General features: G+C 42.9%; 1 protein-coding gene across 1 annotated transcript in view; it reads right to left on the reverse strand.

Moving 5' to 3' along the window:
* Positions 1-325: 325 nt before the first annotated feature.
* LOC124623184 (solute carrier family 25 member 46-like) overlaps positions 326-17,076 on the reverse strand; it is a 43,035-nt gene continuing 26,284 nt past the window's right edge. The window contains exon 8 of the mRNA XM_047148988.1: positions 326-2,092. Within this exon, the coding sequence (XP_047004944.1) occupies positions 1,765-2,092 (328 nt within the window). The 3' untranslated portion in view covers positions 326-1,764. The remainder of the gene's footprint in view (positions 2,093-17,076) is intronic.

Raw genomic sequence — 17,076 nt, forward strand, 5'->3', positions numbered from 1 at the left:
AAATATTTCATTCCAATCTGACTCACTGAATGGTTACATATAAATTATTATACAGCTTCAATATGTGCAGCAGAGCTTCAGGTAATGCTGCAGATTTATCTATTTATAACATTAATCAGCAAGAATAAAAATAAATGAAATGATCAACAATAACTATCCATGGCAATATTACACACAGCTCTGGGAGGAAGTTCTCTCTCTCTCTCTCTCTCTCTCTCTCTCTCTCTCTCTCTCTCTCTCTGTGTGTGTGTGTGTGTGTGTGTGTGTGTGTGTGTGTGTGTGTGTTGCAATGTCTTTTCATTAAAATATTTTACAACAAAATAAGAATTTTATTAAATAACATGTCAAACTTCAACAAGTACAGTTCCATACAGAATACCACTTCATTTACGACTAGTAGCATTACTTAAATATCACAAGTAAGCTTTTCAATTTAGTTTTTTCATAGACATGATTGGAATGCAACTGCTTTAATATGGAGTCACATAGCTTGACTAGACTAACTGATGTTACTTTGACAGTATTGCGTACAATAACATCCTTCCACAATCTGTGGTTCACATGAATAAAATTAACCAAATAAATTGAAAATTATTGCTACATTGTATCTGAAAATTAATTTTTATCAAAATAACCATCTTAATATTTTAATTATAATCCTTTATAATGGACCAAACAGAATGTGTGACAGATAACAATGACAAGTTGAATGTAATTCAAATACTGCAGTAAAAATGCTCCTGGAGCAAACAAATTAACCTTTATATACTTGCCTGACAATGACTATTTTAACACTAAAAAAACAACACCCTTGTGAAAAGTCTGCTAGTATTAAAAATAACAACAGAATTCACCATTATCTTACAATATGAGGAGCTGTAAAATGTGACTCTGAAAACATACACAGACCATAACAAACTGAAATAAATTCCTCGCCTTTCATGAATTGGTATAAGACAAATGTACATATCATGTTCATGCCAGCTAACATTCCAACTATATAATTAAAAAAAAAAAATCTTTTCTGTATCTATTTACAAACTGTGTACATATTCAGTTATTGGATCAATCAGACAATTCAATAATATGAGAATTCTGAAACAGTAAAAAAGTTCCTGGCATAATATCCTCTCTCTCTCTCTCTCTCTCTCTCTCTCTCTCTCTCTCAGCATTGTATGTGGTTTTTTTCCCAAATCATTTTCATATAATTATCTTGGGCTTCCAGTTGCATTAAATTCTTTCTTTATGGCCATACACACTAACTATTGTCAATGTGATAGCAACCAGCTCTCATGTAGTTTTTGGTATTTCCTTATACAGATATTGCTATAGGTTGTGATATGCTGGTAGCAACTTTACACAAAGACATTGCTGTCAATGACACGACAGTCAATCACAACTATTTTACAGTAATTGATGAGAATGATGCTGTAAGATTATGCAGGTTTATCAACTACATGTGACTGGAAGCCCAACAATATTATATTAAATTTCATCAGTGCAAGACTTTGCATTTTTACATGATCATCATTTTTCTGCTGCACACAATGGTCACATACAAGTGTTATCTTAATCAACATGGGAGGGCCATGTTCTAAGGATACCAAAACTTGATGAGGAATCCTGTAAATAATATTGAAATGGGCAACAAATACAATGATTGTTGTAACAGCTATTTACAAAATACTTTTGTATGTACAATAATCAAAGTACAAACAGTACAACTTGCTGCAGTACAAAATCTTTAACTATTTCTTTTATTAATCATTGTCTGAAGGACCCCGCATAACTGTGAGATGAACCTCGTCCCGTTGTGACAGGATTTTCTGGAGGTGGGGACTGTCTTGGGGGCTGACGAGGGAATAAAACAGAGAGCCTCGTGAGTGTGATCTTCGTCAGACGCACAACGGCAAGGTGTGCAGCATACTGCAGTAACAAGGCACCAAAGCCCTTGTAAAGACCGATTGTGCCTTCTTGTTCCAGGGTCGCACGATAGCAGTCAGCAGCTCCTTCATAATTTGTTAGTATTGGCATCACCTCCAAGCCCGTATCTAGATTGTCAATAATAGTTCTAGTGCCTTGTAGGTGCAACCTGCGAATGAAAAAGAAAGAAAAACAAAGCCTATTCCATATTCCCTTTCCAGAGTGCAGTTCCTGGTACAGAATCTGCCATAGAGTCCATCCTCTTCTTACATAAGCATTTAAATGTAGTGACTCATTCTGTAAAAGTGTATTATGCCTTATAAATGAGTCTCAGTATCACGTATACTAAAAATGGTTCAAATGGCTCTGAGTACTATGGGACTTAACAGCTGAGCTCATCAGTCCCCTAGAACTTAGAACTACTTAAACCTAACTAACCTAAGGACATCACACACATCCATGCCCGAGGCAGGATTCGAACCTGCGACCGTAGCAGTCGCGCGGTTCCCGACTCACGTATACTACTAACTTTTATGTTACACTCTACTTGCTGCTATTCCTAATTGCTAATTAAATTTCATTAAACTTTAAAGGTGCATGGCTGGGTGTTGTGTGATGTCCTTAGGTTAGTTCGGTTTAAGTAGTCTAAGTTCTAGGGGACTGATGACCATAGATGTTAAGTCCCATAGTGCTCAGAGCCATTTGAACCATTTTAAAGGTGCAATAAATGTGTGATACTTGTATAAAGTAGCTTCCAAGTTAACAAGTGAGGACATACAAATGGAGTGCAAAATTTATTCATTCATTGTAAGAATAAATGGCATCACAACAACAACAAGTAAATAACAACTCAAGTTTTTAGAATGAGAAGCTCTTTGGTCAATAGCTAAATATGACTAAAGGGAAAGGTAAATTAACAGTGTGGAGAAAATCCGTTAGTCACTTAATACAGGGTGGAACTACATAAAAAGATCTTGACAATATACAAATAATACACCATAATTAGGAATTCTACAAGTTTCACAGTAATTAGCATCAAACTGAAAGCAACTGTTAAGTCTGCATGTCAAAGAGAGCTGAGTCTGACATTAGTTACACATTTTACACTCCTATGAATGGAAGGGCTGTGGAAGGGTGATAGTCACAAAAGATGTTAGCAAAGGCTGATGATTGTTGCAGTGGCAAGATTTGCAGTGGGAGGCAAATTACTGTTTAAAAATCAACTAGATAACAAATAAGCTTGGAGAAAAGTGGGAAAAACATGTCTATAAAGTGAAAGAGTCTAAGACTAACACCTGACAAACTTTAAGCATGCTAATATCATTATTTCCAGGATGAGGTTTCATTCTGCAGCAGAGTGTTTGCTGGTTTGGAACTTCCCAGCAAAACAAAACTGCGTGCCTGACTAGGCCTTGAATCTGGAACCTTTGCCTTTCGCAAGCAATTCATATGTTCACAGAAGTGCTCAAGCAACTGAGTTATCCAAAGATAATTCAGGATCTGACCTCCTTCAAATACAGGTTCTCTAAATTTATCTAACAAGGTTTTGTGAGGACTAGATAGACTTTCTTAAAAGAATTCCCATTTAAGTTTGCAAAACATTTCTATTGCATTTTCATATAGAAATCTTGCAAAATCTTCCACTCACCTTCCCTAATACCGATTTTACCAGATTGACTCATTTTGTATCGCTTCTTGGTATCATCCGTAAATACTTACATAATCTGATGTGCTCAACATGTACAACACTGATCTTGGAATCAGACACTACCATGTTCCTTCTCTTTGTTATAGGTGTCATCATACATTTGTCCACACCTAAAGAGAGCATTAAATTGCATTTACAACATATCAAGAGAGGTCCAATTCTTTCTGCACTTCCTTATGATCAACCCATGCCAATACTTTCCTGCGGACAATAGCATCACTGGTGAACTAACTTACAGCACCACTGATCCTACATGATAATTCATTTTTGTATATTGAGAACATTAGAGATCCTGTTACAATTCTTTGGTGTACACTTGACCTTTCCTTCGTTTCTGCTGAGCATTTTCCATACAGTAGAACACACTGTGTTCCACTAGTAAAAAAATTCAACGAGCCAACTGTATGTCTGAGGATACTCCATATGATTGTATCTTGGTTAATATCTGATGACAGGATAAGTGTTGAATGCCTTTCAGAAACATGCATAGATGGAATTTATGTATTTACCAGAATCAATTTTTTTGCAAAACGTTGTGTATGAATAAAGCAAGCTGTGTTTCAAATGTGTGCTGTTCTCGAATCTTTGTTGATTCTTTGAGACAAGTTTGTCTCCCTCCTGGGATGTAACCTTCACTCAGTGTATGCTCTAGGATTCTGCTACTGATTGATATCTATAATTCTGTGCATCTGATCTTTTATAATCCCTCCCCATCCCCCTTTTGATGTGAGACCGTTTGCTGTGCAAGAGATTCTTGTTAAATGTGACCTGTGGAAGAGACTGATTCTGCAGCGTATTCAATGTGAGATTTAATTGGAATTCCATCAAGGATTGGTGCCTAGTTCACTTTAAACATTTTCTTTTTTCCCCCAATCCTGGAGGTGCATATTGTCAATATCTCTTTATTTGTGAGTCTACGTGTTGGTCAAATATTGATACAGTAGTATCATGCATAAATACCTTTTTAAATATGAATTTCTGCTTTCTGGCTACTAGCTTCAGTCTCAACACCAGGTAGACCTATGAAAGCTTTGGCGCAACTCATTGATTTTACAAGTGACCAGACCTTCCTAAGAGATACAATAGATTTTTCTTCACAATCTGAACCCGCTGTAGTCCTCAGTGGTTCCCAATCCCACAACAGGCCACATCAGTCCACCTACCCCACCACCACCCCACACCGAAGGCAGGGTTATTGTACAGTTTGGCCCCCAGGGCAAAAAAACAGCTAAGCCCATGTCAGAACCATAGAACGCTAAGAAAAAAACGACTTAAAAAAGATGGAAGGAAAGACAACTAAAAACAAGGACTTTGAGAAAGGTCCTTAAAACATGCCATCGACAAATGGAGGTCCTAACTAAAGATTAAATTTCTTTCACCATATTGCTACAATGGACAAAAAGTAAACTGCGGTTGACAGCCCGCGCGTCCTTCGCTAAAATGGCCGATAACTCATACGGCAAACATAAATGAGAATGTAAGTGATTAAGAAAAAAAGGGCATTCTGTCAGGAAAAGGTGAACTGTCAGAGGTTGAGGGCAATGAGCACATGGTGGAGGGGGAGCACCACTTAAAAAATGACAATGGCTAAAAAAGACAGTGGCCAATACGCATTCTAGCTAAAATGATCTCCTCGTGGCGAGAGAGCCGAGAGGAGGTCGTCCAAGACGATTGGAGAGGCTTAATCCCCCAGAGCTTGTTCCCATGCAGGGAGGACCAGTGGTGGTGCCAAAGTGACAGCCAGCAACACAGAGATCATCAGAGGGTATGGAAGAACTAGCAGGCCAAGGTACGAGGACTGCAGCCTTGGCAGCAGCGTCAGCGGCTTCAGTTCCCGTCAGACCGACGTGACCAGGAATGCATATAAACATCACAGTGACTTCATCATTAGTGAGCAAGTGACAGCTCTTCTGGATGCGTTGCACTAAGGGGTGGATGGTGCACAGCACACTGAGGCACTGAAGGGCACTGAGAGATTCTGAGCAGATGACGCAATTGAAAAGCCTGTGTCGCCGGATGTACTGCGTGGGCTGATACAGGGAGAAGAGCTCTACTGCAAATACTGGGCAATGGTCCCGAAGCCGATACCAAAAAATGTTGGTGCCAACGATAAAGGCACATGTGGCACCACAATCAGTCTGAGAGCCATCAGCGTACACAAACATACTATCACGAAGTTCCATGTGAAGGTCATGGAACTCACAGCGATAGAGTGAGGCTGGAGTAGGGTAGTAACCAAACCAACCACGGGAACGCCTTGGGCTGCGGATCGGAGCCGCCGGGCAGTGAAGCCGCCGGCGGTGGAGCATGCACCACCGGGTAAACACAAGGACGAGTCGGACGACAACTGACGACAACCGACAACGACCTACTATGACCGACACAACAAGGAAGAGATAAACAACGGAGGCTTGTGGAAACCACAACACCAAACACCAACAGTAAATCCACTCGGAATGAGAGCCAGGCGAATGTCAACAACGAGCAACGACCAGAATGCAGTACCGCCAAGATAGAGACGCAATCCAGAGTGAGTACCAGACTGACTGGACTAGGGCAGAGCGGGTCCCTATATACGAAACTGGAGGGAGTGGCTATTGGCCGCGGTCTGCACGTGGTGTAGCGGTGGCGCCCTCGCTGCGCGAGAGCTGCTGCGCCGAAGCCGCCGGCGGTGGAGCATGCACCACCGGGTAAACACAAGGACGAGTCGGACGACAACTGACGACAACTGACAACGACCCTCTATGGGCTGGCCACGTCCATTTGTTCTGGCGCGTGTTCGACTTCCACGGGGGGAGGTACTAGAAGTAGTGTCTTTAGGAAGCGAATGAAGGCCAAAGTGAACGCAGGCCACTGCATGAAGTAAGGTGGTGAAGGAAAAGTGGCATGTGGCGCGAAGTTAAGCTGCTGGAGCAAGAGCCGAAAGCAAGCTCCAGAAGGTAACAGAGAAGAGGAACGCACCCCATACTGGTGGTCAAAGGAGTAATTGAAGGAGGAGGCATGGCATGGGTGGCCAGGCATTTGTATCTGTCGAGCAGGAAGTCACAGCAGTATGACCGTAATAGTTTGGCTGCTTTGACATACAGACTCAAGTGGGCTAGTGTAAAAGGTGCCAGTGGCCAAACGGATGCCACAATGGTGGATAATATTGAAACTGCGTAAGAGATACAGACGTGCAGATGCATAAACGAAACACCCATAGTCTAGTTTTGAATGGACAAGAGACTGATACAAACGGAGGAGGGTGGTCCGATTTGCTTCCTAGGAAGTGCTGCTGAGGACACACAGGACATTGAGGGACTGCATACAGTGGGTGGCCAGGTAAGACATACGGAAGAACCAAGAAAGTTTCCTATTGACTATCAGCCCCACGAAAATCATAGTTTTAACAAATGGAAGAGCAACAGGCCCAGGATGTAAAGATGGTGGAAAAAAACAATTGTGCCACCAGAAATTCATACAAATGGTTTTGTCAGTGGACAAGTGAAAGCCATTGTCGATACACCACGAGTAAAGACGATCGAGACATTGCTGAAAACGCTGCTCAAGGAAACAAGTCAGTAGAGAACTGCAATAGATCGCAAAACCGTCAATGAAAAGGGAGTTGGAGATGCCCAACGGGTGACAGGCCATTATAAGTTTAATGGTGACAGCAAAGAGGATGACGCTCAGGACAGAACCTTGATGCACATCGTTTTCATGGATAAAGGTGTCCAACAAGGGAGGACCCGCACATACGTTGAAAACTCAGTCTTTTAAAAACTCCTGAAAGAAATGGGGCATCGGCCTCCGAAGCCCCACATGTTGAGAGTACAGAGGATGCCACAGTCCTCCAGCAGGTGTCGTAGGCTTTCTCCAAATAAAAAAAACACAGCCACAGTTTGAGATTTCCACAGAAATACATTCATGACATGGGTCGACAAGGTGACAAGATGGTAAACTGCAGAATGGCATGCTCGAAATTCATCCTATGCAGTGGTTAGTAAATTGCAAGACTTGAGCCACTACACCAGCCGGGCATGAATCATGTTCCATTTCCTTGCAAGTACAGCTGATGAGAGGAATGGGGCAGCGGCCAGAAGGAAGGTGTTTGTCCTTGCCAGGCTTGGGTATGGGTATGACAGCAGCTTCACGCCAGTGTCGGGGAAATGTGCCCTCTGCCCAGATGTGACTGTATGTATGAAGGAGAAAGTGCTAGCCAAAAAGAGAAAGGTTCTGCAACATCTGAATGTGAACACTGTCTGGCCCTTGGGGTGGAGGATTGGGATGAAGTGAGAGTGTGAGCTAGCTCCCTCGTGGTAAAGGTAGCACGGTAGCACTGTAGCACCCACAATTCTGAGAAGAGAAGGGTATCGCCTGAGCCTTCTCCACTTGCTTCCGATGGGGGAAGGCACGGTGATAGTGGTTGGAGCTCAAAATCTCTGCAAAATAGGGGCCCAAGGTGTTGGAGATGGTAGGAGGGTCCGTTACATCACCTGCTGCTGTCAGGCCGGAAATTGGGGAATGGATCTTGGTCCCAAACAGTTGTCAGAACTTGGCCAGCCGATGGAAGAAGGAGTGGGACTGTTAAAAGAACCAGTAAAGGAAATCCAGCTTGCTTTTCTGCTATCCCGAAGAATGTTGTGACACTGTGCATTCAACTGTTTGTAAAGAATGTAGTTTGCCATCATAGGATGACAGTTAAGTATGTGGAGAGCACATCTCCGCACACAAACTGTGTTGTGGCATGCCTCAGTCCACCAAGGGACGGGACACGCCGTGGGATAGAGGAAGGTGAGAATGGGACATTCTGCAGTGGTAAGGATAACGTTTGTATGATATTCTACCTGACCAACACAACTGGGGAAATGTTGTTCGGCGAAGATCACCAAGGAGGAGTAAAGCCTTGCCACCAGGAAGGAGTAAAGCCTCCATTCAGCCTTGGGTGTGCATGTAGATGGGGCGCGAGTCAGAAATCGAATAGCACACAGGAAATGGTTGCTTGAGGACATGTTAGAGAGAACAAACCACTTGAGATGATGGGCAAGCTGGGCAGTGCAGAAGGAGAGGTCCAAGTGGGAACAGGTGTAAGTGAAGTCTGAAAGGAACATGGGTATTCCCATATTAAGGCAGATGAGGTTAAGGTGACTGAGGAAGTCAGCCAAGAAGGAACCTCTCTGACAGGTTCTGGGTGAGGCCCAAAAGGGATGGTGCACATTAAAGGAGTGAGGGAATTTCCCAACAAGCTGGAGGAAGTCTGCCCTGGTGACACCAAATGACAGAGGGATGTACAAAGGGAAAAGGTCAAGTGAGGAAGGAAAATCCGGACTGCAACAGCTTGGAGCCATGTAGTTAGGGAGATAGGTTGACTATGAACATCATCCCAGAATAGGAGCACGATTCCCCCACGAGATGGAATGCTGTTCTCAGGGGCATGGCAAAGCAGACAGGGAAGAATGTAAGAATTCAAAGCCATTGTGAGGACACAATTTTATTTCCTGGAGGCAGAGTACAAGTGGACGCTGTGAGTCTAAGAGCAGCTGTAAGTCCTCTTTGTCAGATTGAAGGCCACAAATGTTCTACTGAAGGACAGTCATGCCGAGGAAAAAATGTAGGGGCGTCACCTCGGGGGTGGCTGCTGTGTGCCAGCCTTAAAAACTCACTGCTACCGGGCACAGAGGCTGGTGGATCCTGGTCCACAAATTCTACAGAGGTATCGGCATTCTCCTTCTATCGGTCCGCATACTACACGGCAGAAAAATGGTCGGTGGTGTGCACCAGCAACACACAGGTTGGGCAGGCGAGGGTATCACGTAGTGACACCATCGAAGAGGATCTCTGAGTTGGCGAAGGAGAAGACCGTTTCCCTTTGTTTGACTTCTTGGAGCCTTTCCAGCTGGCAGAGGAAGACAGATTTTTTTGGCTGGAGGGACGTAGAACGTCTTCGCGGGAGTATTTCTTCTGATCTTTCCGGCCGGCTGGTTGTGTAGCAAGTGACTTCGCCCCGTGAGGCGAAAGTCTAATGGCTTGTTGCTCATCTGGAGGAGGAGATGGGGTCACTACCATGATGCTGGCCGATTTCACAACCGCAATGCTAAATTTGAGATAACACATCTGCATGGCCACATCCTTCGTGGAGCAAGATGTAGCAAGAACACTACTGTAGGTGCCATACAGTAGAACACAGGGTTTCCAACCAGCCAACAACTTGTGAGAGACCGAGTAAGGCACCTTTTCCTTCACCCGGATCTCCTGGACAGCCCGCTCATCGAGATAGAAGGGGCAATCTCAGGAGGCGGCGGCATGGTTGCCATTGCAGTTGATACAGAGGGGAGGAGGCGGACAATCGCCCTTGTTAGCATCCCTATCACAAATTACATATTTGGCCGGGTGTCGACAGGACTGAGTGTGGTTGTAACAGTGACACTGGTATCAGCACGTCGGGTTCGGAATGTACTGCTGTACTGCGCCATTTTGTAAAGGAGAGCAGGATTTCACAGGGCCAGCATTTGCTTCATCACCTTTCTGAATAATAAATGGATATGATAATAATAAAGGACTGACCGTCTTCTGTATGTGAAACCACAAGGAACCGTGGCACAGCTGGCAGGGTCTTTCAATCATTAGCCTCATTCCGTTTATGTTTGGTAGACGTTGAAAAAGATGATTGGCTCATTACGAGAAAATCCCCCACGATTGCTAGCATATCTGATGGTGTGCTCTTTCCAACTGGGGGGGAGGCCTCAGAAGGGGTGCACCTATCTTAGGTGTTTGTTCACACCTCCCAAACACCTGACAAAGTGACCAATTGGCAATTTAGGAAGGTAGCACCTCAGGCAATCACCCCTCCCTGGGCCTGGCATTTACCAGCGGGGACATGAGAGCCCTACCTGTCAACCCGAGCCTGGGAATGATGCATTACCCAGTGACCTGTTACATGCCACAAAATATTTTGTTGAACAACTCAGTCGTCTTTACGTGCTGCAAGTTAAGGTGTTGTGTGCAATTGCTACCTGGTGTCCAGCCAGACTGCCAACTATTGTTGGTATCACACCTCTATATATGAATGATTGTGAGTTCGACTCCCAATGACCATTTTTCCTCTGATGTTTGAAAACCTAATCAGTAGGAATGGAGGTTTCATTTTAAACAAAGCTTTGGGTTTGGCACTCAATTTATTACAATCTCGCTGGCCATCACATCCTCCAAGAGCAGGAAAATGCTGAGAGAATGTGTGTTACACAGAATATTATTGCAAGCACAGAAAAAAAAGCATCAAAGGGCACAGTGGGTGTCAGATTTCAAACTTTACTCACTCTCACCTCACTCGTATTGACCCACATAATCACTGTCACACGCACCTTAAGACAACAGAGAAAGGGAGAAAGGTGCTGTACATGGGATTAAAACAGAAGTAAAACCACAGCAGATCTGAAAGAAAGTCACAGGGAAATGTCCGTGGCTGACCACTCACAAAAAATTTCCAGTCACCCTGCTAACATATTAAGAACATTGCCCTAAAATTTTAGGAAACAAGTTGGACAAATCAAATAACATCAAAACTCTCACCAACTCATTTGAACGTTACTTAAATACAAGGCAATCCTGCTGCTGCCCTCTGGTCAGAAAATAAAACATAGTGTAGTAAAATGTGGCACACAGTGATCAGTATGTCACAAGCACCATACACTGGAGAGTTCTCTTGCTGGAGCAAGAAGTTTTGCATTATAGGGTTGTGGCCTATGCAAGGAAGAGTAAGGAGGGCCTCGACCTATAGACATCGCTGGAAAGAGGTACATCATGGCTGTGTTGTGGGCTTTACTAGACAGAGCTTATTGTTTGTCATTTCCAACCACTCGTCCTCCCATCAAGACACGGCCATATTTCAACAGTGAGGTGACAGCCCGCAGGGGGATGGCACACTGAAACAACTGAGGACAATGACACTGCTCCATGGCTGCTAACTCTGCCCTGGTACCCAGAAGAGAGACCTCCTTTCCCAGTCGTCGTAGTTGGAGGAGGGCACCCTAGATATTCTGGATTACTTCATCTGCTGCATACAAGCATTGTAGATAGTGAAGGGCACTCAGAGAATTGGAACATACAAGAAATTTAGCACTCAAATCATGTGTCACCTGCTCCTGTGCCTAGAAGATTGCATTTAGTTTTGCACATAATTCTGCATCAAAGACAGTAAAAGTGTGACCTTTACGACACAATCGGGGAAAACAAAAGAGGAACCAACAGAGTCGTCCTGTTTTGGCTCACTCATAAAGACAGCTGTAGAGTTGTGGTGCTCAGTTAAAATGTCCTTAAATAATGTATTAAAAAATATGCAGGAGTGCAACCTCTCCTGCTACTGCACTAAATCTAAAATTACCCTGAGCCTCTGCAGTAACCAGGGTGACAGATTGTTAAAACCCTGGATTTGCAGTTGGACTTGTCTCACACCAAGTGATTACAGCACATGCTGTACATGGATCCAAAAAAGCCTTGTTGCTCATGAACAATTGAAGAAAAGGCATTCCAGAGGCAGATGAGCAGCAATATGATATCTATATCTACATCTACATGCAGCTATATCGATACTCTACAAATCACACTTAAATGGCTATCAGAGAGTTTGTCGAATCACCTTCACAATAATTCTCTATTAATCCACTCTAAAGCAGCGTGCGGAAAAAGCAGACACCCATATCTTTCCATGAAAACTCTGACTTCCCTTATTTTAGTATGATGATCATTTCTCCCTACGTAGGTTGGCCTCAACAAAATATTTTCGGATTTGGAAGAGAAAGCTGATGATTTAAATTTGTGATAAAATCCTGCCGCAACAAGAAATGCCTTTGTTTCAACGATGTCCACCCAAATCCTGTATTGTGTCTGTGACACTCTCCCCTCTAGTTGACAATGAAAAAACACGCTGTTCTCAGAACTTTCTCAATGCACTCCGTTAATCTTATCTGGTAAGAATCCCACATGACACAGAAGAACTTCTAAAGAGGATGGACAAGTGTAGTGTAGGCAGTCCCTTTAGTAGGTCTGTTGCATCTTTTAAGTGCTCTGCCTAAAAATCACAGTCTTTGATTCACCTTCCCACAAAATTTTCGATATGCTTTTTTCAATTTAAGTTGTTCATAATTGTAATTCCTAGGTATTTAGTTGAATCTTAGATTTGATTGATTTATCGAGTAACTGAAGTTTAATGGATTCTGAAACTTCCTGGCAGATTAAAACTGTGTGCTGGACCGAGACTCGAACTCAGGACCTTTGACTTTCGCGGGACAAGTGCTCTACCAACTGAGCTACCCAAGCATGACTCACAGCTTTACTTCTGCCAGTACCTCGTCTCCTACCTTCCAAACTTTAATGGATTCTCTCTCTCTCTTTTTTTTTTTTTTGTGTGGGGGGGGGGGGGGGGGGCACAAAAACAACTAGGGTCATATGCATCCATGTCAAAGCTGTAGAACACGAAGGACAAAGAGAAGAGTTAAAAATGGCTACAAGTTAATCCCAATTGACAGAGGACAGGACAGCTAAAAAACAGGAGTAGCATTATGTGGATGACCTCACGTTTTCCATTGTTTAGGGCCAAATTTCACACCACACAGATAGCCTTTGTAAATACTTTTGCAATTTATTTTGATTTTCTGATGACTTTACTAGACAATACATGATAGCCTCATCTGCAAACAACCTAAGACAGCTGCTTAACAAGAAGCATGTTTTCTAAATCGGTGTTGACTGTGTGTCAATAGACCATTCTCTTCAAGGCAATTCACAATGTTTGAACACAACATGTTCCAAAATACTGTTGCTTATAGATGTTAATGATACAGGCCTGTAACTTACTGGATTAATCCTATTGCCTTTCTTGAATACTGGAGTGACTTGTGCTACTTTCCAGTCTTTGGGTACGGATCTTTCATTGAACGAGTGGTTGTATATGTCTGTTAGGTATGGAGCTATTCCATCAGCATACTCTGAAAGCAACCTAACTGGTATACAGTTTGGACTGGAAGACTTGCTTTTATTAATTGCTTCACAGCTCTGAGGATATCTACTTCTAAGTTACTCAGTTGGCAGCGGAACTTGATTCAAATTCTTGAATATTTAATTCATCTTCGGTGAAGGAATTTCAGAAGGCTTCGTTCAGTAACTCTGCTTTAACAGCACTGCCATCGACAGTATTTCCATTGCTATTGCGCAGAGAAGTAATTGACTGTATCTTGCTCCTAGCATACTTTACATACAACCAGAATCTTTTCTGCCAGGTTTCAAGACAAAGTTTCATTGTGGAAACTATTGTAAGCATCTTGCATTGAAGTCTGTGCTTAACTTCAAGCTTCTGTGAAAGATTGCCAATGTTGGGGATTTTGCATTTGTTTAAATTTGGCATGCTTTTTTCGTTGTTTCTGTAACAGTGTTTTGACCTGTTTTCTGTACCCAGGGGGGGAGGGGGGATTCAGCTACGTCATTTGTTAATTTATTTGGTATAAATCTCTCAATTGCTGTTGGTACTATTTCTTTGAATTCAAGCCACATCTGGTCTACACTTGCATTGTTAATGTGGAAGGAGTGGAGATTGTCTCTCAGGAAGGTGTCAAGCAAACTTTTATTTGTTCTTTTTTAATAGGCATATTTTTGTTAATTCCTGTAATTTTTATGCTCATTATTAGATCAGGGTTAATTGTTGCTAAGAAGTCAAGTGTGTTTTCGCAAACATTTACTATTCGAGTGGGCTCATTAACTAATTGCTTGGAATAATTTTCAGAGAATGCATTTAGCACAATTTCGGATGATGTTTTATGCGTACCTCCAGATTTAAAGAAGTATTTTCACCAATATATCGAGGATAACTTTAAGTCACCACCAACTATAATTGTACAAGTTGGGTGCATGTTTGAAATTTCTTTGAACCATTCAGCAATTTTATCATCTGGAGGTCGGTAAAAGGATCCAATTAGTATTCTATTCCAGTTGCAAAGAATGATTGCTACCTATACTAACTCATAGGAACTAAGGAACTATCTACTTCAATTTCGCTATGATATTAACTACTACTACTAACAGCAACAAACGCACCATCACCAACTGTGATCAGACTATCCTTTCTGAACGCCATTAGGTCCTTCGCAAAAATTTCGGCTGAACTTATCTCTGGCTTTAGCCAGCTTTCAGTTCCTGTAACGATTTGAGCATCACTGCTTTCTATTAGCGCTTGGAGCTCTGGTTCTTTCCCAACACAGCTATGACATTTTACGACTGTTATACCGATGGTTCTTAGATCTACATTCTTCCTGTGTTCAATCCCCACTCTTTGAGACTAAAGCCCTTTTTGTGTTTCCCAGAGACTAACCCAAAAAACTACCTAGTCCATGCCACACAGCCCCTGCTGCCCGTTAGTCACCTCCTGCTTTTAATGGACTTCGGACCTATTTAGCCGAGCCCGAAATCCCACCACCATATGGCCCAAGTTGAGGCCTCCTCCTGATAGCTGCTCAAACCAGAGAGAATCTCTTCTAATCCAAAGCGACACACATCACTGGTATTGACATGGGCCACTACCTGCAGTTGGCTGCACCCTGTGCTCTTCATGGCATCTGGAAGGACACATTCCATGTCTGGAATGACGCCACGTGGTATGCACACAGAGATCACATTGGCTTTCTTCTCCTATCCAGATAAATTCAGACCTGTGAGGAATGTACATGTCTGGTGTATCATGAGGAGTTGCCATTGGATTGTCAGTGGTGGTTACCAGCCTCAGCACAGAGACTGAGGATGGGGATCGTCCTGCTAGCACCCATGGCCAGCTTAGGCCCCTCATGGTGGACAGCGTCAATGATCTTCAGGTAAGCAGGCCTCACCAATCCACACACTGTGCACCTGTAGTCTAGCTGTGAACGTACAAAAGCCCTAAAAACTGGATCAGATGCACCCTGTCCAATCCCCCAAAACCTGTGGGGTAAGGCACTTTATGATATTCAGTGCCTTCTGGGTTCTGGCTTTCAGATAGTGCAGATGTGGCAACCATGACAATTTGGCGTCGAAAGTGAGGCCCAGAAACCTGAAAGGTCTAAGGAAAGGCCCAATGTCATTAAATGATGATAATGAAATTCAAAAATATGGGTGAGCTTTGTGCAGCACTTGGAAGAGGAAGGCATCTTATCCCACTAGAAGTTGCTTATAAGGTTGCTGTTGCTGTAACTGACCATGCAGAATGTGCCTCAGGTAGTGTTACCGCTTATGCAGTGTCACAAGAATTGTCCATACCATGGTCAACGGTACATAAAGTTTTGCAGTCTACTTTACAACGGTACCTGTACAAGACCCAGACAGTGCAACAACTGAAACCTTATCGTAATGCAGCAATGTTCTGAATTTGCTCTTCAGTTTCTCGCACAGAATGAAGCTGATGACATATGGCCAGGCAATATTCTGTGGAGTGATGAGGCACGCTTCACACTACAAGGTGCAGTGAACAGAACTGCAGAATTTGAGATACTGTTAAACTGTGTGTTGTGTACAAAGAACTATTCCACTCACCGTACGAATGTGTGGTGTGGATTCACAAGCACCTTTATTCTTGGTCTGTTCTTTCTTAAAGAGAACGCACCCAGAGGGACTGTTAGGTATACCGTGATATCTGCATGTTACCAAGACCTCCTTGTACAGCATGTGATTCCTGCTTTTCATGAAAGATTGGTCAACTCCTCGACACTTGCCCAGTGAAAAATTTGCTTAATGCAACCTTCCACAAATGTTTTACCTTCAGAGCTTTGATAGATGCCTGGCCTGCAAGATCACCTGACCTGAATCCACATGGCTTTTAGCTCATGCGATACCTAAAAGAACGCGTTTACCGGGGACACATTCAGTCTCTACCTGATTTGAAGACCAGTATATAGGTACACATTGCTACGATTCCACCAGAACTACTGTGAGCAACAGTTAATCATGTTGTTTTATGGGTGCAGCATCTTGTTAACATCTCTGAAGCTCGTATTGTCCTAACTGCGTAACCCATGGTTAATAATAAAACCACTATTATGCCTTTTCACTTGTTTGACCTTTCCACCCACACCTCATTCCTAATCCATTACATATGAAAACACTTTTATACAACTTTCTTGCATTCACAGTGCCAGATTTGCAACTAGTGGCCAAAATTGGAACAATTTTTTTCACTGTAAATTGGTTCCACATTAATGCCTAAGAGTATCTACCAAGTTTCACTATAATACGATAAATCACATCCCACACTGGCCCTCTGTGAGTAGCTCCACTTTTGTTATAACCACCCAATACTTCAGAAGTGCCCCAAGTCTCTTCCTCAGAGTGCAATGCTTTATATCAGAATCAGGCCATCACAGTGCAGTCTATAATGACTGTGCCTACGGCAATGATTCTCGACTGTGAAAGACTGAGTGAGTGCTCACTTGCACCTTCCAGAACCACATTTT

Source organism: Schistocerca americana, chromosome 7 (assembly GCF_021461395.2).
Source record: "Schistocerca americana isolate TAMUIC-IGC-003095 chromosome 7, iqSchAmer2.1, whole genome shotgun sequence".
Taxonomy (NCBI): domain Eukaryota; kingdom Metazoa; phylum Arthropoda; class Insecta; order Orthoptera; family Acrididae; genus Schistocerca; species Schistocerca americana.